This window comes from Hylobates moloch, unplaced genomic scaffold (genome assembly GCF_009828535.3).
Source record: "Hylobates moloch isolate HMO894 unplaced genomic scaffold, HMol_V3 SCAFFOLD_40, whole genome shotgun sequence".
Lineage (NCBI taxonomy): Eukaryota > Metazoa > Chordata > Mammalia > Primates > Hylobatidae > Hylobates > Hylobates moloch.
In genome coordinates, this window is record NW_026652315.1 from 1,713,545 (window position 1) to 1,735,597 (window position 22,053).

General features: G+C 43.7%; 2 protein-coding genes and 1 non-coding gene across 3 annotated transcripts in view; 1 reads left to right on the forward strand and 2 right to left on the reverse strand.

Annotated features, from left to right (window-relative positions):
- Positions 1 to 22,053, reverse strand: part of LOC116463534 (unconventional myosin-Ie) — a 235,729-nt gene that overhangs the window by 55,731 nt on the left and 157,945 nt on the right. Inside the window, exons 12-17 of the mRNA XM_032146671.2 lie at positions 21,859 to 21,945; positions 18,172 to 18,258; positions 16,363 to 16,530; positions 13,053 to 13,138; positions 9,654 to 9,735; positions 2,788 to 2,894 (exon numbers count right to left, since the gene is read on the reverse strand). Of these exons, the coding sequence (XP_032002562.1) occupies positions 2,788 to 2,894; positions 9,654 to 9,735; positions 13,053 to 13,138; positions 16,363 to 16,530; positions 18,172 to 18,258; positions 21,859 to 21,945 (617 nt within the window). The remainder of the gene's footprint in view (positions 1 to 2,787; positions 2,895 to 9,653; positions 9,736 to 13,052; positions 13,139 to 16,362; positions 16,531 to 18,171; positions 18,259 to 21,858; positions 21,946 to 22,053) is intronic.
- Positions 14,523 to 16,197, forward strand: LOC116463535 (L-lactate dehydrogenase A-like 6B). Its single transcript, XM_032146672.2, has one exon. The coding sequence runs from the start codon at positions 14,618 to 14,620 to the stop codon at positions 15,761 to 15,763; it is 1,146 nt and encodes a 381-aa protein (XP_032002563.1). The 5' UTR covers positions 14,523 to 14,617; the 3' UTR covers positions 15,764 to 16,197.
- Positions 20,316 to 20,456, reverse strand: LOC116463543 (U4 spliceosomal RNA). The gene has a single exon (XR_004246710.1). It is a non-coding gene; the product is annotated as a U4 spliceosomal RNA (small nuclear RNA).

Consider the following 22,053-nt stretch of genomic DNA (forward strand, 5'->3'; position numbering starts at 1 on the left):
GGGGGAACGTGGGCTAAGGCCCCCTTTGGCAATACCTCTGCTTCCAAGACTCTCATGGTTTATTTCTAAGGTTGACTAAAGATTTGGTTGGAGTAATCATATTGGGATATTGATTTAATATCACTGTTCTATTGTGTGTGTGTACATGTGGATGTATGTGTGGGTGGGATGTACAAGTGTGGGTATGTGTGAGAGGTGAGTGTAAAAGTGACAGAGACAGAGGCAGACTGACAGCCACTGTCTGGAAGCCTTCATTCTGTCAGACTGAAGGAGATCCTATTCTAGATGGACCCTCTTAAGAGGAAGGAACTGAGGGCTAAGGAGATGAAGAGTCTCGTCAGCACCAGGACACAGGTCTTCCAAATTCCAGTCTAGTTCTTTGCTCTAGATCAGTGATTCTCAAAGTGCAGTGCCTGGGCCATCATCACCAGAACCTTCGGCAAGATTTTCAAGATGCACATTCATGGGCCCCACTTGAGACCCACTGCATCAGAAACTCCGGATGGAGCCCAGCAATCTCAGCTTTAACAAGGCCTCCTGGGGATTCTGAGGCAGGCTCAAGTATGGGAACCAATGTAACAGAGCAAAACAAGATGTTTTCTATATGATTGATTGATTGATTGATTGACTTGGGGTCTCACTCTATAACACCTGGGCTGGAGTGCAGTGGCTCAGTCATGGCTCACTGCAGCCTCAAACTCCTGGCTGTAAGCATTTTACATCTTTAGATGGGAAGAGGTTACAATGCTGCTACCCTCTTAGTCTGAAAGGAGAAGTGGAACTATACATTTCAGAAAAGCAGAGGCCAAATTAAGTACATCCAAGAGAAGGGCTAAGATGGGGGAATGCTTATATTTCATGTCCCAGAGAAACTCTTGAGGGAACTGAGAGGCATTAACCTGTAGAAGAGAAGATTCAAGGGAAACATGATGGTCACCTCGAACTGACAGAAAAGCTGTCCAGTGGCAAAGTAATGAGAATGATTCTTATCGCAGATCGAAAACCTGGGATTAGGATAAAAGCGACCTAGAGAAGGACTGTACAGCCTCCTAAAGTAAGAACTAACCAAAGAAGAGCCAGTCACCTTAGGAAGTATGAGCTCCTCATCAGGGCCTGAACATCATTAATGGACAATAATGTAGAAGGAATCTGACTACATTAAATTGAAAAATTTCAGAGATTCAGTAGAAAAGATGCCTTAAGGGGTCGGGGATGGTGACTCAAACCTGTAATTCCAGCACTTTGGGAGGCCGAGGCAGGTGGATCACGAGGTCAGGAGTTCAAGACCAGCCTGGTCAAGATGGTGAAACCCCACCTCTACTAAAAATATAAAAAGTAGCCGGGTGTGGTGGTGGGCACCTGTAATCTCAACTACTCAAGAGGCTGAGGCAAGGGAATCACTTGAAACCGGGAGGCAGAGGTTGCAGTGAACCAAGATCATGCTGCTGCACTCCAGCCTGGGTGACGGAGCGAGACTCTCTCTCCAAAAAAAAAAAAAAAAAAAAAATCCTTAAGCATATGCACCTATGGATGAGATTATTCAGAAACATAGTGGGCTGAAAAGATGGCAGCTCCTACATCCAAGCAGCCTGGCTTCTTCAGAGGAGAGAACAGACTTAGACTGCATGCTGAAGTATTCAATATTAAATAGAACGAACTTTCAGACAGTAAATGTTTGACCTACATGTTTTTCTTACTATGGATCTGTTTCCTCCTGTAAACGATCAGGCATCATCTGGCTGCCATGTTTAGGATCTTGCTGGCAGGATGGAAAATGGGCACACCTGTCCCTCGCAGGAGATAATCATCGGCAGCTAGGAATTTTAGTCCTTGTCTTCCTGTGGAAGCTAAACCTGGAGTTCTTCACTCGACACCTAAAAGAGCCTATCTTCTTTTGTCCAAGAGAGAAGACAAGAGGTAGCAATTCTGGTAGGCTCCCATCCTGGGACTGATACTAGGTGACGATGGCTGCGGTCCTCTCTGTAGTTTAAGTCTCTCCCCAGCCCTCCTTCCCATGCTTCTATGGACAGTGGGATCAGGCCTCTGAACAATGTGTGTCTGGGTCCCCCAGTGGGCCACAAAATTCATACTCTCTAGCCAGCACCTTAACAGGCTCCTACTCAATGCCGGCATTTCCTCCTGCCCAGGCCACTTCCCTAAATGCTAGTTGTGGGAGGAACAGTGGCGCGGGCTTCCTTGGAAGTCAGGGCAGAAAGGGTCTGCTGAATTCTTGTGCTCCACATTTCCCTTTGACATCTTTCCTCCCAGAGTCGTTCTTCTCATCAGTGCGGTGCTTAGGGGGAATGCCGGAGCCTCCAGCGTGTCCCTGGTGTCTTCATGAGGCACAGCAAATGCTGGATTGTATTTCCACCAGCTCTTACCCCCTCCACTTTCCATCCCAAGCTAAGCATTCTAGGCCACATCCTGTGGGTCCCGATCAGGGGCTGGGTGTACTAAGAATGTCTACAGAGAACCTCAAACTGATTTTAAAACCATCATGACGCTGCGGTATGAGGTTATGTTTTGTTTTTTTTCCATCTGCCCCCAGACTAGCCAAGATCAACATTATAAACTGCTAATGCTGAAATGAATGGCACTGCTAACATTTTAGGAAATGACATGGAGGGGAAACAGTATATAGCTTTTGTCCTGAAGAAGTTAAGACACAAGGGCATGACAAAGACATGTGCGGGCAATTGACACTTCTCCTGCCTGTGATGGAGGGCGGCTCACCTTGAGCAGAGGGAAAAAGGTCCCGGCCCCACCTAAGCTGGTTTCCGCCCATACCTGCTTTCCTCCCAGTCTCTGGGCTTCTTGGTTTCGTTTGGCTTGATGCAGCGAATGTAGTGGGGCGTACATTTCATCAGGGTGCTCACAAGGTCATTGGCTTGTTTCTAGAAAGGAAGAGCAGTATCAGAATCATGGAACTTTCTCTAAAGAAGACCAAATTTCAAAGGGGACTTGTAAAACTCTATTGTAGAAATATATAGCTAGGAATTAATCTTCATGACAATTTGCTCGTTAAGCTTAAGTCAGGTCTACTAAACTTTCCGAAAGCTTTGCCGACTTTTATGATGATTTTATCACTCCTAAATGGGTTTGAAATTCAATCTTCAAAAGCAACTAGGCATTTTTAGTATAGTTAATAAAATAGAACAACAACAAAAAACAAAAATCCCAATAAATCTTCACATACAAAATGATTTTCATGTGGTACAATCAAGCATGTCAGTTAACAAACTAAGTTCATTTTATACTGATGGAGGGCCTTTGAAGATATATTGTTCTCATTAACTTTTTTCCCCCCAAAATTATTTGTAAGGATAAATCATCAAATCCCCTACATTCTCTTTTCTGGCAATCCAACTAATGAAGAATCACTTTGCTAAAGTGATGAAAATTCACAGTTAAAGAATGGGAGATTCATAAAAATCTGAGAATTTATAAACTTTTGATATGCCATTTCATTCAGTTTCTTCCTCAATATGTCCATTTAAAAACCTGTGGAGTCTGAACACTTTATCTGTGGCTGCTTATTTCTTTGCAAATCTAGAATATTCTATATAAAACCTTCTATTAATGCCTGTGCACTGGGTACTTAAAGTAGAACTGGATTCAAGCAGAAAAAGCCACATAAAGCTGAAATTGCTTATGAAGTATTTTAAACCCTGAGCATCTCAAACTTTGTTTGAAGAAACGGGAGTAGAGCTCACATCAGCATTCCTACCCCACAGCTGAGCACACCCTGTGGGTCCAAGGATGTGGCACACACGCGAACTCCACTTCCAAGCAAAGCAGCCTGAAGAGAGAAAACCTCTAAAAGAAAAAAAAAGCAAAAAGGGACCTCCAAAGCCAGAAAACCATTACGAAGTCAGCAGAAGAGATTTGCTTGCAAGAGACAACCCTCTCTCAATTAGGACTTTTCTGTTTTCATGGGTTTGGGAAATCTGAAACCCTTGAGAAAAACTATTGAGTATATTCAAAGCAAGATATTCATTGGTGAATTAAGTTCTCTGTTTACATGTGCAGGAAATAGCATTCTTTGCGATGCTTGAAATTGAGGACAGACAGGGCTGCAGAGGTTGCATGATCAAAGCAAAGTCCTATGATGAAAAAGTAAATTGCCTCTTATGTTCTTTGATGATGTAGACTGCACTTGAGAACAAATTTGACGATTTTTGCAATACATCAGGTGCAGCCGGAGGGGGACTGCAGAGTTGAATGTAACACAGCTTTTTTTTTTCCTTAAAATCCCCAAATTCTTAATTTTTTAAACTTCATTTTTAGATTTTAGTTTTATATTTAATTACGATTTTTTTTTTTTTTTTTTTTTTGAGCCGGAGTCTCATTCTGAGGCCCAGGCTGGAGTGCAGCGGCGTGATCTCTGCTCATTGCAACCTCTGCCTCCCGGGTTCAAGCGATTGTCCTGCCTCCACCTCCCGAGTAGCTGGGACTACAGGCATATGCCACCAGGCCAAGCTAATTTTTGTAATTTTAGTAGAGACGGGGTTTCACCATGTTGGTCAGGCTGGTCTCAAACTCCTGACCTCAGGCGATCCACCCGCCTCAGCCTCTCAAAGTGCTGGGATTACAGGCATGAGCCACTGTGCCCGGCCTACAACTTTTAATTTCCAAGAATAACTTTGCAAACTCTTTTGTCCTAAGTATTTAATAGCATTTCTTCTTTTTCACCTCAGTGTAAGAAAACATAGAGAGGCAAGTGTAACTTAGGTTTATAAGTCACTTGCCATAGTCCTCTCCAGCTAAAATAGTGACAGATAACATTTACTGAGTTTGCAGTGTGGATTAGATAAATGGATTATCTCATTTATGCCTCACAACAACCCAAAGAGGTAGCTACTATTTAATATTATTCCTGTTTTTTAGATGAGAAAGCTGGGCCTTAAAGAAACAAAGTATTGCTCAAGATGACACAATTTGCATGCAAGAGAAGTAAGGCTTGAACCCACGTCATGGGCTACCAAGCCTGTTCTTTGGCAACAATGCTATCCTGCCTTGCTGACAAAGAGATAGGATCATTTAGTGTGATATAAAAGGAATTAACTGGGTGAGGTAGGATTAGACAGAAGCCACCAGGCTGTGAATAATTAATTTCAGCAAATAGAAATACATCTTAACCATCAAAATCATCCTGCATTTCAATAGCTATGGGTCAACTTTATTTATTTATTTTTAATTTCTGAAATAGGGTCTTGCTCTGTTGTCCAGGCTGGAGTAGAGTGGCATGATCACAGCTCACTACAGCCTCGGCCTCCCAAGCTCAAGTGATCCTTCCACCTCAGCCCTCTGTGTAGCTGGGACTGGAAGCACATGCCACCACACCCAGCTAACCCAGCTAATTTTTGAAAAAAATTTTTTGTAGAGATGGGGTCTCACTATATTTCTCAGACTGGTCTCCAATCCTGGCCTCAAGCAATCTTCCCCCCCTTGGCCTCCCAGAGTGCTGAGATTACAGGTGTGAGCCACTGTGCCCAGCCTTGGGTCAACTTAAGACGTCTGCTGAGGTGGTTGTGAAGCAGTAACTGAATTTAATCCTGATTCCAGCCAAGAGGGGTTCCTAAGTTAGGACAGAAAAGTACCAACAGCACTTGCTCAACAGAAGCAGGTGTTAAAATATGCAGACAGAACAGTGAGAAACAGCTTAGGGTGAAAACTCCTCATTCTACCTTCAACAGAGATGACAGCAGGCCTGACTGTGGGTCCTGGCACTTTTATTTGCAAGCTACATGACTAATCACTAGATTTCTCTGGCCCTCAGTTCTCTATCTGTAAACTAAGTAGGTTGAACTAGAAGACCTCTAATTTAATCTAGAGATTGAAATAGATATTAAAAAACAAACAATCAGGCCGGGTGCAATGGCTCACTCCTGTAATCTCAGCACTTTCGGAGGCTGAGGCAGGCGGATCAATTGAAGTCAGGAATTCGAGACCAGCCTGGCCAACGTGGTGAAATCTTGTCTCTACTAAAAAAAATACCAAAAAATTAGCCAGGCATGGTGGTGCCACCTGTAGTCCAGCCACGTGGGAGGCTGAGGCAGGAGGATCACTTGAACCTGGGAGGTGGAGGTTGCAGTGAGCCAAGATTGCATCACTGCCTGCCCTTCAGCCTGGGTGACAAAGCAAGGCTCCATCTCAAGGAAAAAAAAAAAACAAAAAACCCCAACCAATCCAATCACCTGCATGATGTCTGCACTTCCACTGTCATGTCCCTTATAGCTCCAGCTGCACTCAGATAAAGCTGTAGCCAGTCTGCCTTTGCCAACTCTGAGCTTGATTCTGTTTCTCTGTAGCATCAATCTTTGGCTCTAATTTAAATATGGGATGAGTATCCCTTATCTGAAATGCTCGGGACCGGAAGTGTTTCGGATTTTGGATTTTTTCAGACTTTGGAATATTGGCATTATACTTTATTTTATTTTTTGAGATGGAGTCTTGCTCTGTCGCCCAGGCCGGAGTTCAATGGCACGATCTCGGCTCACTGCAACCTCCACCTCCTGGGCTCAAGTGATTCTCCTGCCTCAGCCTCCTGAGTAGCTGGGATTACAGGCTCCTGCCATCATGCCCAGCTAATTTTTGTGTTTTTAGTAGAGATGGGGTTTCACCACGTTGGCCAGACTGACCTCAAATGATCCACCCACCTCGGTCTCCCAAAGTGCTAGGATCACAGCCATGAGCCACTGTGCCTGCCTGCATTATAATTTATAGTTGAGTATCCCTAATTTGAAAAGCTGAAATCCAAAATGCTTCAAAATTTGAAACTGTTTGAGCACCAACATGATGCTCAGAGGAGATGCTCACTGGAGCATTTCAGGATTTGGGATGCTCAACCTGTACTGGTCCCTTCCAGACACAACAATATTGAATTAGGTAAAACCTCAAAATCAAGTGCTATTAAATATTACTATATTTATACTTTTATCTATAATCAAGATAATAAGAGTTCCCATCAAATGAATATTCTATTAGTTAAATCCTACAAATCAGTTTAAATTTTTAAATAATTAGAATATAATGAAATATATAACACTACGATGACCTTGAACACAAGTTTAATTTTTCTTTCAAGGAACTCAGAATCCTTTTAAATGCTTATGCCTCAGGGATATTGTTAAGATGACAATGATGTCTGCAAAATACTGTGGATATGGAATGTATCAGAGATTGGGCCATGGCTATGTATCTGTAAGAGGTACTGGGAGAGACTTTTATTCCTATGTGGAGGCAGATAGCCAGGCAGACAGAGGTCACAACATCCACCAAGGAGAGTGTGCCTGGAGGTGGGAAAACATGCTGTACTCTCTTTAGGTAAACTGGGTGACTTCAGCTTGACCTCCCTAGACAAGGGCCTGGGACTTGTAAACCTAAACATTTTGGAAACATCCCACAATGGTGGCACTTTGAGCCTTCAACCAGACAAGCATACGAAGGAAAGAAAGGAGACAAGTCTTCAAGGAGGATAAAAGTGTCCCTACCCTTGCTCTCCTTTTTATAGACAATAATCCAGACCACTTGGAAATGAGTCATCATAACCTGGATGATCTGGGCCCCTTGGATCTGAATGTGACAAGTCTTATGATTTGATTTTCCAGCCCAGAGTTAATTCTTATCCAGGACTTAGGAGTAAAGGCATGAGTCATAAACTTCATGCAGACATTAATATCTGGGCCTCATGAGAATTTCATCTGTTTTCTGCCTTCAGCAATCTGCTCCAGTAAGCCTAACCCAGTGACTGTCCTGGGGCTACTAAATTTCTCTAGTTCTTTCAACATGATGTTCTTGACACTCAGAGGGCTCTACCCTACAGCTGAAAGCCCAGGCTGGACTCAGTGGCTTGCACCTGTAATCCTAGCATTTTGGGAGTCTGAGGTGGGAGGATCGCTTGAGCCCAGGAGTTCAAGACCAGCCTGGGTGACATTGTGAGACCCCCAACTTTACAAAAAAAGAAAAAAACAACAATTAAGCAGAGACCAACAACGGTGATACAAGAATGGGGCTAATGGGGAAGAACGTAGTCACAGCATATATATACATCTTGTGTTCAGTATGCCTCAGGCACTGCGTTACATGCTTCCAATGAATTATGAAGCTGAATCATCACGGTAATCTCTTAAGATAGACACTAATATCTCCATTTTACAGGGAAGCGGTGAGGGCACTGAGAGCGTAAGTAACACCTTGGCAAGCACACAGCGAGGAAAAGCCAGAGCTGAGATTCGAACACAGGCGAGCAAACTCAAAGCCCTGTTGTCACTCAACCATTCCTTTGATTGTAAAACTGAGGAAGTATTTAGCTGGTATAATTAAAAAAAAATTATTCTTAACCAGTATGATTTTAAAAAATAGCTTAGTGAGTATTTCTTAGAGTTACATGATTGTGTGTGACACAATGACAAAAACTATTTTTTTCTTTTTTTTTTGGAGACAGGGTCTTGTTCTGTCCCCCAGGCTGGAGCAATCATGGCTCACTGCAGCTTTGACTTCCTTGACTAAAGCGATCCTCCTGCCTCAGCCTCCCAAGTAGCTGAGAGCATAGATTTGAGCCACTATACCTGTCTAATTTTTATTTTTAGTAGAGATGGGGTTCTCATTATATCGCACAGGTTGGTCTCGAACTCCTGGGGTCAAGTAATCCTCCCTCCTCGGCCTCCAAAAGTGTTGGGATTACAGGCCTGAGCCACTACATCTGGCTGACACAGACTTTTTTTTTTTTTTTTTTTTTTTTTTTGAGATGGAGTTTTACTCTTGTTGCCCAGGCTGGAGTACAATGGGGCAATCTTGGCTCACTGCAACCTCTGCCTCCCGGGTTCAAGTGATTCTCCTGCCTCAGCCTCCTGAGTAGCTGGGACTACAGTCATGTGCCACCATGCCTGGCTAATTTTGTACTTTTAGTAGAGACAGGGTTTCTCCATGTTGTTCAGGCTGGTCTTAAACTCCTGACCTCAGGTGATCCACCCGCCTCAGCCTCCCAAAGTGCTGGGATTACAGGCGTTAGCTGACGCACCTGGCCCACAAACTCTTAATTCAGTGTAATTAAGTGTAAACTCTTAATTCAGTGTAATGGCTCAGGTACCACAGAACCCTGCCTACTTCCTGAGAAACACTGTAAGATTTCCTTCAGACTTTGAGACACTAGGTGGCTAGATGTGTCTTCAATTCACAGCAAGGAGAGGCCTGCAGGACCCAGTGAGGAGGCATGCATAAATTGCCCCTAAAAGACCAAGCAGAATTTCTGGCAAGTAACGTTCCATAACTGGCAGGTTTTTGGGCCTGGCCTGGAAAACTGTCATCAATATCCAAAACATGGCTGCGAACCACAACACTTCTCTGATAGTTTAACATAAATTCTTCCAGATTCTGTTTAAGGCCATTTCCTCTTAGAAAGTAGCTGATTATCATCTGCTGACTATTAAGCTATGAGGTACTTAATATCCATTTAAGGTTTCGGTACAGCCAAGTCAAATTCAGCTTGCATCCTGGAACCTTTTAACAAGCAGCGACGTTACTTCTGGGCATCTTCTGTAACCGTCTCCTCACATCTCACTGACCTCATCCTGGCCCAGGGGTGCAGTTCCTGACTCCTAGAAAGCCCTAGCCCTTATAAGAATCTATAAACTTCCTAAAATAGCACTAACCTTTATTTTGCTTCCGGCAGTAGTTGGGCGCCCTTTCTTGTCAGCCTGCAGATTTTCCGGAAATAAAGACTTTATGAAAGGCCTGGAAAAGGAGGAAGAGAATGAATTAGCAACCTGTAAGTACCTTTGGGGCTGAAAGCCTGCCTTTTTAGAGGATGGGGTGAAGGGCTATCCCCAGGCACATAACCTTGGCTACAGAAAAGCCATCTGACTCACAACGCGGGCCACCAAGATGTGACTTGGGGAAATGAACAATGGACAACAGACATGAAGGGAAAGAATTCTAAGATATAAGCAATTTGGAATCAAAGACTGCAAAATAAATTTTAAAACGTTGCCTTTCCAACGCCCCTAGTCACAGGAATTGAGGTATATCTTAACAGAACATAACAGAGGGAGGTCAGTAGGGGATTTCAGGTTTTTGTTTTCTTTTGTTTTTGAGACAGGGTCTTGCTCTACTGCCCAGGTTGGAGCGCAGGGGTTCAATCATGGCTCACTGCAGCCTCGACCTCCCAGGCTCAAGCCATCTTCCCACCTCCGCCTCCTGAGTAGTTGGGGCTATATATAGGCAGGCGCCACCACGTCCAGCTAATTCTTGTATTTTCTTTAGAGATGGGGTTTCGCCATGTTTCCCAGGCTGGTCTCAAACAACTGGACTCAAGAGGTGCTCCTGCCTCAGCCTCCTGAAGTGTTGGGACTACAGGCGTGAGGCACTGCGCCCGGCCAGCATGTGTTTGTTAAGACAAGCAAGATAGGGCCGGGCGCGGTGGCTCACGCTTGTAATCCCAGCACTTTGGGAGGCCGAGGCGGGCGGATCACGAGGTCAGGAGATCGAGACCACGGTGAAACCCCGTCTCTACTAAAAATACAAAAAATTAGCCGGGCGTGATGGCGGGTGCCTGTAGTCCCAGCTACTCAGAGAGGCTGAGGCAGGAGAATGGCGTGAACCCGGGAGGCGGAGCTTGCAGTGAGCCAAGAGTGCGCCACTGCAGTCCGGCGTGGGTGAAAGAGCGAGATTCCGTCTCCAAAAAAAAAAAAAAAAAAAAAAAAAAAAAAAAAGACAAGCAAGATAGACCAGAGCTCAGGGAATTATACGAAATGTCTGGATTCAGTGCAGATGCTGCTTTGCTCTAGAGCAGAGTTTCTGAGTCTGGGCACCATTGGTATCTGCGGCTGAATAATTCTTTGTTGGGGGCCGAGGAGGGCGCCTCTTCTACATATTGTGGGATATTTAGCAGCATCCATGGTCTCTGCTCACCAGATGCCAGTAGCACACTGTTCCCAGCTCTACACAGAAAACCTTGACAAACTGCTTTTGAGTATGAGCAATTTTAAGTGGAGCAGTAACAAATCACGAGTGCTCTGCCGGCTGAAAATACTTTTTTTTTTTTTTTTTGAGATGGAGTCTCGCTCTGTCGCCCAGGCTGGAGTGCAGTGGTGCGATCTTGGCTCACTGCAACCTCTGCCTCCCGGGTTCAAGCGATTCTCCTGCCTCAGCCTCCTAAGTAGCTGGGACTACAAGCGCGTGCCACCACGCACAGCTAATTTTTGTATTATTAGTAGAGACAGGGTTTCAACATGTTGGCCAGAGTGGTCTTGATCTCTTGACCTCGTGATCCACCCACCTTGGCCTCCCAAAGTGCTGTGATTACAGGCATGAGCCACTGTGCCCGGCCTGAAGATACTTTCATTAGTGGTGCTATTTGAGCTGCATGTGTTTATATGTGCCTCACTGGCAACAGGGCAGGGACAATGCCTTACTCATCTTAGTGTCCCTGGTGTCTGAAGCACAGCATGGTGCATAGTTGGTCCATAATATATATTTGCTGACTGGGTGAATGACGGGATCCATGTAAATTAGGAATCTGACATTCAAACTCAAACTCACTGCCTCCACAATGACTTTTTGGGCATCTTGAATTTTCCAGGAAGTCTCCCCAGCGATCTACTTTTAACTTGATCAGATACAACTACAGATTTTGACATCAAATGTGTTTACAAAATAACAGGCCATGTCTATATGACAGCAGTTTATGTGGAAGCAATAATAGCTCTTAAACTTGGCATGAATTTTAATAATTTTTTAAAAACAATCTCTGGAAGCAAGTCTGCACCTGACTGCCATAAAACCCACAAGCCAGGACTTGTGGCTTACCTAACCATCTCAGAGAAGAACAAATTGATTTTGTATGTTTTGAATAAAAAGAAATGCAAAATCTCAAAAATGGTGGTGTGACTGCAAGGAAGGGCAGGGATGGAGAGCAGAGATTGAGGAGGGGCAGGGAGCTACAGGGACAGAATTAAATGGAGCAGATCAGCTGACCAGGGCCTGAAAAGGAAACTCTTGCTTTGCTTTCATTGCAGTCAGGCCTTTATTAGGAAATTATCAGGCTCGCTGCTGTTGATTAGAGAAGCTGGCCTTGCTATTGTGACAGCTTAAGTAATACAGAGCAAAAGGGCAGCTCTTACTTGAAAGAAGCTCTAGAAATTGTAAGATCTGGCATGCATGGGCTTTGCCTTGCAAGCATGGACTTGCTCATGTAAATTACATCTTCTTATGTGTTATCCAGGATCTTGAGAACCTTTTCAGGGAAGAGGGGAGGAAGGCAGAGGTGGTCTTGAGAGATCTAGCAGCGTGCAAGGGGGATACCTCCACTCTTCTACCCCTACAGCTGAAACAGGGTCTTGGGAGTTAAAATGGATCTCTTAGTCACTCCTTCTTTAGTTGTCCCTCCCAGAGTTCTCAAACCATTTCTTAAGTACTTCAGGGACTCTGGTTAATGTGGGTCTTGCTAAGCCATTAACCATCTTTAAAAATTCAGTGACCATGAAGAAGAGTTCAAGGGCAAAGTATCATAGAACCAGACTGTTCCACTCTTGAATAGTCAGAAATGGCCATCCCAATCCAAAGCCAGTGGGCTAATTTCTCCCTGTTAATAGTATTGAAAGGTAGAAAGCCTGAGGCCCTGAAGGACCTGTAGATGGCACTTGGAATTTGGGGGCATGAAGTGTTAGGAACATAAAAGGGAGACACTGATATAGAGAAGAGAAAGCTATTTTGAGAAACCAAATAGATTAATGATAATCCAGACCCAATAGCATAAAGGAACAAAATGCTAACCACTAAACATCGCAGGTGTTTTTTTTTGTTTTTGTTTTTTTCTTTATTAGAGACACAGTGTTCTTATGTTGCCTGGTTGGAGGGCAGCGGCTATTCACAGGACTGATCGCAGCTCACTGCAGCCTCCAACTCCTAGGATTAAGTGATCCTCCTGCCTCAGCCTTCCGAGTAGCTGGGACTATAGGAACACACCACCACACCCAGCTCATAAGTTTGTTTTCATATTGAAAATTTCATCAAACGTATATCCCCTGTCAACTATGGCAAAACATACTTACAGCTCACTGCTCTGCATAAGCTCGATGAGATCCATAAAAAGCACATCCCGGTTCCTTTCACAAAAGCCATCCATGTCATAGGATACCTGGCCAAGAATGGAAAGCAATCGAATTTCATTGAACAACATGTAATTTCATTGAACAAAATGTAATTCATTGAACAAAATCATTTATTGAATAAAAACTCTAATTTCACCGAACAAAAAACCCAAGCTGGCATGGCTATCCTCACCACAACATGTGGATTTCCAGATGTTGCATTTGGAATTTCATTGTGCACTGTCACAGGAAGGCTGTGCATGTCTTACTTGTTAGCTGACTTAGTGGGGAAGGCCTGCAGATGCTGATGAGTATCTGGCTGCCTGGATGGCCCAGCTGATCCATAATCAGAACTCTAGCTCTCAAGGACCCATACCCCTTCTTCAGTGGATCCATAGGGGTGTCTAAGTAACAAACTCAATACTTTTCCTAAATTTTAGCTAAGACAGAGCAAAAGTGAAGCACCTCATGCTCAGTAATTCACTGCAATGAGCCATGTCATCTAAGTCTTTGCAGTTTCTCCCAGAAGTGGTATCAAATTTGCACCAATCTGGCCAGAAACTTATGCTCAGATATTCTGTTTAACAAGAGATCAGCTGGGATGATGGATGAGACCAGGGGATTTCCATAGGACCAGGAAGTCCCCAAGACCATGACCTCAACTTAACTTTTTTATCATCAGCAGCCCCACACAGCCTGGCACCCAGTAGGCACCCAATACTCATGGGTTTTATAAGAACAAACACCAAAAGTGAACTCTGGGCCTCAATTTATACTACCAGTAGGCAAGGGGAGACAAGGAATGCCAGTCTGTGATTCCAGCAAGAGGCAAGACGAAAATCCATTTCTTCAGCAGCTAATATATGTAGCAGGGTGATTCATATTCCAAAAATATGCAGTAGCATGATGAGATTTAGTGCTGGAGTGACTCCCAGCCGGCCCCTACCCTGCTCAAGCCCCAGCTGACTGTCCCAGTGTGGGTCCTGGCCAGGACTGGCACCAAGGCAGTGGGATCCTTTCAAAATAGGCCTCCAGCACCATAGACCAGAAAGCAGGAGCCCAATTCTGGGACACTGGGAGATGGTGCAGGCAGCCACCGGTCCGCAAAGCACAGAGCCCTATCCTTCCTGGCAGGGTCACGGTTCAGAAAACGAAACCTTATTTTCATCTGTAGTTAACAGAAGCATGTTTCCTTGGCATTCATACTAAAAATAAAAAACTAGTAATTCCAGGGATCTAGGTTAGCCTCTTAAGCATGTCAACTATTGATAATACTCTTTGTAAAACTAACTCCAGAAATCACTTGCTAGAGAAGCAGCCCTTCACTGCCTTAGTCTGAGCACCCACGGAAAGCACGTGTCGGAGACTCTGGCAAGGCCCGCGCAGCCGCAGTAGAGGGCCAGGGGGCGGGTCACGCGCACCCGCCGTAGAGTGCTGAAGGTCCTGCCAACGGCTCTCTTGGCGTCTCAGCGTTCAGATCAGCAGCTTTTTTCCATTCTCTCTCTCCACTTCTTGAGTGAGCAGCCATGAGTTGGGCTGTGCCTATTGTGCGGGCCAGCCAGAGAGTGAGCTCGGTGGGAGCGAATTTCCTATGCCTGGGGATGGCCCTGTGTCCCCGTCAAGCAGGGCGCATCCCGCTCAAGGGCGCCTGGCTCTTCACCCCTGTGAGCAAGATGGCGACTGTGAAGAGTGAGCTTATTGAGCGCTTCACTTCCGAGGAGCCCATTCATCACAGTAAGGTCTCCATCATAGGAACTGGATCGGTGGGCATGGCCTGCGCTATCAGCATCTTATTAAAAGGCTTGAGTGATGAACTTGCGCTTGTGGATCTTGATGAAGACAAACTGAAGGGTGAGACAATGGATCTTCAACATGGCAGCTCTTTCACGAAAATGCCAAATATTGTTTGTAGCAAAGATTACTTTGTCACAGCAAACTCCAACCTAGTGATCATCACAGCAGGTGCACGCCAAGAAAAGGGAGAAACACGCCTTAATTTAGTCCAGCGAAATGTGGCCATCTTCAAGTTAATGATTTCCAGTATTGTCCAGTACAGCCCCCACTGCAAACTGATTATTGTTTCCAATCCAGTGGATATCTTAACTTATGTAGCTTGGAAGTTGAGTGCATTTCCCAAAAACCGTATTATTGGAAGCGGCTGTAATCTGGATACTGCTCGTTTTCGTTTCTTGATTGGACAAAGGCTTGGTATCCATTCTGAAAGCTGCCATGGATGGATCCTCGGAGAGCATGGAGACTCAAGTGTTCCTGTGTGGAGTGGAGTGAACATAGCTGGTGTCCCGCTGAAGGATCTGAACTCTGATATAGGAACTGATAAAGATCCTGAGCAATGGAAAAACGTCCACAAAGAAGTGATTGCTACTGCCTATGAGATTATTAAAATGAAAGGTTATACTTCTTGGGCCATTGGCCTATCTGTGGCTGATTTAACAGAAAGTATTTTGAAGAATCTTAGGAGAACACATCCAGTTTCCACCATAATTAAGGGCCTCTATGGAATAGATGAAGAAGTATTTCTCAGTGTTCCTTGTATCCTGGGAGAAAATGGTATTACCAACCTTATAAAGATAAAGCTGACCCCCGAAGAAGAGGCCCATCTGAAAAAAAGTGCAAAAACACTTTGGGAAATTCAGAGGGAGCTTAAGCTTTAAAGTTGTCTAAAACTACCATTCCGAAACTATTGAAGAGATCATAGATACAGGATTATATAACAAAATTTTGAATAAACTTGAATTCCTAAAAGATGGAAACAGGAAAGTAGGTAGAGTGACTTTCCTATTTATTTAGTCCTCCAGCTCTTTCATTGAGCATCCACGTGCTGGACGATACTTATTTACAATTCCTAAGTATTTTTGGTACCTCTGATGTAGCAGCACTTGCCATGTTATATATATGTAGTTGGCATTTGGTTCCCAAAAAGTAGGATGTAGGTATTTATTGTGTTCTAGAAATTCTGGCTCTTTTCATTAGATATATGCTATTTCTTTCATTCTTGCTGGTTTATACCTATGTTCATTTATATGCTGTAAAAAAGTAGTAGCTTCTTCTACAATGTAAAAATAAAAGTATGTACATACAAAAACAATGCAGCAGGATATACAATCTTTTGTTTTGCTTCCTTTGATAGTTAATAAATTCTATTTGTTGAATGAATAAAATACGGCGAGCCATATGATTTGCTTCATGAGAAACCAGATCACAGACCCAAAGGCTTAAAACAGATAGACATTAAAATGGATATGGGCCATACCTTCCCAGCATAATGATGAATGATGAAGCCTTGGTTCCAACTGTTGAAGTGCTCATGACTCCCAATCTGCATCTGAAGTTTCTGGAGCAGCGTCTGATCTGCCCCCTCACCCACCGCATGCATCGTGGCGCACACGTCATCCAGGATGCTCATGATGCCAGGAGGGTTCTGATGGGAGCAAGAAGGCAATGCCCTAGTCACTGACCTCTCCAAAACAGACAATGCTTATCAGGTCCTTTCTTAGGCAAGGAAACAGCTCCCCAGACTTAAGATACCATCTTGAAAGTCAGCCTTCCCCTTCAGGCAAGAATGCAATTAATAGTCCCAAATAGGGAGTCACCACTTAGATCTAAAGAGGGAGGAAACTCCATTTTCCAAAAAGCTGTTTAACTCCCTGAAGTTTTATCCAAGAGTCATGCACAGATCATTATCTGCTCACTCATATTCATGCCAAATTGACTTAAGGCTTAAGAATCCAAAAGTAAAAACATTTTCCTTTGACCTAATCTATTTCTTCATGTTCTCTTTCAGCGTGTTACCCATATAGGCATCATTTACCTAGTTATTTCGTGTACACATTGTATAATGCATTTCCTTTTTCACATAGCACTATTTTATAAGCATTCCTCATGTTTCACACATTCTTCACACTTACTATTTTAATGGCTATATTTCTCTTTTCTGATATGCTACAGTTTGTTTAATAACTAAGTTGTCTGGCCGGGCATGGTGGCTCATGCCTGTAATCCCAGCACTTTAGGAGGCCGAGGTGGGTGGATCACGAGGTCAGGAGTTTGAGACCAGCCTGGCCAACATGGTGAAACCCCCCTCTACTAAAAATACAAAAATTAGCCAGGTGTGGTGGTGGGTGCCTGTAATCCCAGCTACTCAGGAGGCTGAGACAGGAGAATCGCTTGAACCTGGGAGATGGAGGTTGCAGTGAGCCGAGATTATGCCACTGCACTCCAGCCTGGGCAACAGAGTGAGACACCTCTCCAAATAAATAAATAAATATGTAAATAAATAAATCTACGGATGTTTTTAGTTTCCAGTTTTTGGCTTTTATATATATAAAAAAACCCTATAGAGATATTTGTTCTGTATCACTTTTATTTTGAATCACCTTTTTTTTTTTTTTTTTTTTTTGAGACAGGCTCTTGCCTCACTCTGTCACCCAGGCTGGAGTGCAGTGGCACAATCTCAGCTCACCATAGCCTCAACCTCCCAGGCTCAAGTGATCCTCCCACCTCAGCCTCCAGAGTAGCTGGGACCACAGGTGCGTGCCACCATGCCTGGCTAATTTTTGTATTTAGCTAATACAATTTTTGTATTAGCTAAGTTTTGTGTTTAGAAACAGGGTTTCACCATGTTGCTGGGGCTAGTCTTGAACCCCTGTGCTCAAGCGATCCACCTGCCTCGGCCTCCCAAAGTACTGGGATTACAGGCATGAGCCACCATGCCCAGCCTGAATCAGTCATTAAGGCTAAAGTCCTAGAAGTTGGACTAGAACACAGGGCCAATTTTATGGCTCTTCACATGCTAAGTCATCATGTGATCCTGTCTTCTCTTAGAATTCAGTAACAACTTCCATTTGTAAATTGACATTTTACTCCTATCCACATGTTCATATTTACTGCCAGAATAAAACCCTACCGTTTTCTTTTCACACATACAGAAAACTAGTACAATTGCTCAAATTCTCTGCAAATCAGAGTTGTCAAGTTGCCTGTTCTGAAACGACACGGAGAATAAAAACTCACTTAATGTAAACCTGTGAGCAGTGAAGAGACATACTAAACCAACACTTACCACTTTGTTCTCTATGAGGTCACATACGATTTTATTATTAAAGTAGTCAATGGGTGTCCATCTTATTCCCTCTTGAACATATTCTTCCTGTAAGACAGAAACCAGGAACTCACATTATTTCTCAAATAGCAAGAGCTCTGCACGGACAAACCCTGAATGGACAAAAATTCCCATGAAAAAGAAAAACCTGAATGTCCTTCAACAAAGACCAGGAACTTTAATTTCTTATTTTCTAAGAGGTAACAGAAAAGGAACATTTTATGACTTGGTGATTTTTATGTTTAGTTTGAACCCTATGAAATTGTTACCACACAACTGTTTCTGGCCAACGAAAACTACAATTTAGTAGCACCAAACTGATAAATCCAGTTACAAAAAAAAAATCACAAAACTCTTAAAATTTAACATAGGGCTGGGCGCGGTGGCTCACATCTGTAATCCCAGCACTTTGGGAGGCCGAGGTGGGTGGATCACAAGGTCAGGAGTTCGAGATCATCCTGACCAACATGGTGAAACCCTGTCTCTACTAAAAATACAAAAAGTAGCTGGGCATGGTGGGGCGTGCCTGTAATCCCAGCTACCTGGGAGGCTGAGGTGGGAGAATTGCTTGAACCCAGGAGGTGGAGGTTGAAGTGAGCCGAGATCATGCCACTACACTCCAGCCTGGGCGACAGAGCGAAACTCCATAAAAAAAAAAAAAAAAAAAAAAAAAAAAGTAATACAGGACAGGAGTACAGATTAGCATCCAGGTACTTAATGGGAAGGTTCTTCAGTCTATTAGTTGCTCATTTAACTTGAACACCACGACACCATCCTGGTTTTTTCCTCTTTCCTCACTGGTTTTACTTTGTCGGCTTCCTTTGCTAGCTCTTTCTTATTTCCAGACCTTTATATGTGGTGGAGTCTCAGGGCTCAATCTTCCAGCCTTCTCGTTTTCTCAGCCCTCCTTCTCTAGGTGATTTCAATCAATCCCATGGCTTTAAATACCACCTACAGGCTAATGACCCCTGAATTTATTTCTCTAGTGTATATCTCGCCACGGCGTTCCAGACTCAAATCCATTCTACAGATTGGAATCTTCACTTGGATGTATAATAAACAGGCCTCTCCAACTTAACCTGTTTAGAGGACCTCTCATTCCATATTTCCCGTGACCTCCAAACAACCCCGCTTCTAATCTCACCCTCCAGTAAATAGTGTCACCATCTGCCGTTATCCAGGGTATAAAGCTAAGAATCACCCGTGATTGCTCTTTCTTTCTTGGCTATTGCTAATTATTCTGAGCAAGTCCCATTCTCTCACTCTCCAGATACTCCCTCTCACCACCTGCACTGCTACCATCACCATCTGAGTCTCTACCATGTCTAGCGCAGTCTCCTGCAGCATCCCCCTCACTGGTTTTTAAACTTCCATTCTAGTTTGCTTTCCCCTGCCTCACCCCACTCTGTAAGTCTATAGAGCCACAGTGACCCTTTCAAAAACACAACAAATCAGATCATGTCACTCCTCCCTCAAAATTCTTCAATGGGTCCTCATTCCACTTACTATAAAATGCGAAGTCTCAGCCACGCCCTACAAGTTCCCATATGATCTAGCCCCTGCCTCCCACCTCCCATCTCACTGGCTATCACGCTCTTTCTTGGTTGTTTTGCTCTGGCTACTCTAAGGGTTGGGGAAGGCTAGAGGTTCACGGGAAACCCATATGGAAACTACCAAACCAGTTAGGAGACTGCTGCAGGAGACTGGGCTAGACATGGTAGGGACTTAGATGGCAATGGTAGCAGTGGGTTTCATGTGAACCTCTAGCCTTCCCCACCCCTTAGAGTAGCTACAGCAAAACCACCAAGGGCAGGTTCCAGGGCAGAAGGTCACGTGAAACCCCCTGGTATGGTGTTTCCTAAGCAGAGGCATAAACACTTCCATAACTAAATGACCCCAAGCAGCCTTTGATGTGTGTAATGGCTTGAATAGTATCCCCCCCAAATTTCACATCCACCTGGAACCTCAGAATGTGAGGTTTGGAAATAAGGTCTTTGTAAACGTAATTCACTAAGGATCTCACAGTAAGTCATCCTGGTTTTAGAGTGAACTCAAAATCCAAAAAATTGGTCTTTCTTTTTCTTTTTTTTTTTTTTACAGTTCACTCTCCATAGACGCTGTCAAAAATTGTCAATGCCAACTATATTTCAAGTCGTCATGGCAGGGTATTGTGAAAAGTTTTCAATTAGCAATAATCATGCCTCAGATAAACCTCACTGGCTAAAATATTGCCATTGTGCAAAGCTAAAATGGTGTCTTCATAAAAGAAAAGAGATGGAGATTTGGATATAGACACAGAGGGACACTGAAAAAGGCTACGTGAAGACACAGGCAGAGATTGGAGTCAAACTGCCATAAGCCAAGAAATGCCAGGAGCCACCAGAAACTAGAAGAGGAAGGATTCTCCCCTCTATCCTGAGAAGGAGTGTGGCCCTGAGGACTTCTTGAGTTCAGACTCTGGGCTCCAGAACTGGGAGGGAAGAAACTGCTCCTGTTTTAAGTCGCTCAGTTTGTGGTGCTTTGTTATGGTGGCCCCAGGAATCCAAAACAATATGCTATCAGGAAACAATGGAAACTGCGCTGAACTATTTATTTATTTATGTATTTATTTATCTATTATTATTATTTTGAGACGAAGTCTCGCTCTGTCGCCCAGGCTGGAGTGCAGTGGCACGATCTCAGCTCACTGCAACCTCCGCCTCCCGGGTTCAAGCGATTCTCCTGCCTCAGCCTCCTGAGTAGCTGGGTCTACAGGCACACACCACCATGCCCAGCTAATTTTTGTATTTTTAGTAGAGACGGGGTTTCACCATGTTGGCCAGGCTGGTCTCGAATTCCTGACCTCAAGTGATCTGCCTGTCTCGGCCTCCCAAAGTGCAGGTATCACAGGCGTGAGCCACTGCACCTGGCTATTATTTATTTTTGAGACAGAGTCTTGCTCTGTTGTCTAGGATGGAGTGCAGTGGTGTGATGATGTAAGCCTCGACCTCCTGGGCTCAAGCAATCCTTTCACCTCAGCCTCCAGGGTAGCTGGGACTATAGGCTTATGCTACCACGTCCAGCTAATTATTTTATTTTATTTTGTATGGACGGGGTCTCATTTTGTCTCCTGGGCTCAAGCACTTCTCCCGACTCGGCCTCCCAAAGTGCTAGGATTATAGGCATGAGCCACAGCACCCAGCCTGCACTGAACTTTAGAAGAAACTATAGCAAGGCATGTTACCTCAGGTAAGTATTCAAATACCAGCTTTGTTAAAAATGCATGTATTATTAGGGAAGATTGAAAATGGAGCAGATCTGAGAAAACCAAGTCTTTTATTTGGAACACAATATATGCCACAGACAGTCGGCGCTGGAACTAGGCTCCCATTTCCCACGTGCTCAATGAGTCAGTATAGTAAAAGCAGCCAGTCTTAAGTCCAACATCACAGCATCATTTGCTTAAAGAAGAAGGCAAATGCTCCAGATGGTATTTATATTTCATAGATTAAAATGCCACAATGGCATATGGTTTTTCTGCCTGACTTTATTAGGTGCATTTCCTAATATAAGACTGGAACCCAAATCTATTATCAAAAGACAGAAATCTATACCCTTTTAAACAAAATAAATAATAAATAGAATAGGATGAAGAGAGGGACTGCTTACCTGTTCTGCCTTTAATGTCAGTTCAATAAAAATCTGCTGCAGTTTTTCATTAACAAAATTGATACAAAACTGTTCAAAGCCATTTTTCTGTTTAAAAAAAAAAAAAAAAAAAAAAAATAAAAGTTATTCACATGTAATTCTTTCACAAAATCATTTAAAAGTCATTTCTGGAGTGATTTATTGAAATGTCTTCAT

Bases quoted from the DNA above. Each gene is read 5' to 3' on its own strand.
- LOC116463535 (XM_032146672.2), top strand. From the start codon at position 14,618: ATGAGTTGGGCTGTGCCTATTGTGCGGGCCAGCCAGAGAGTGAGCTCG.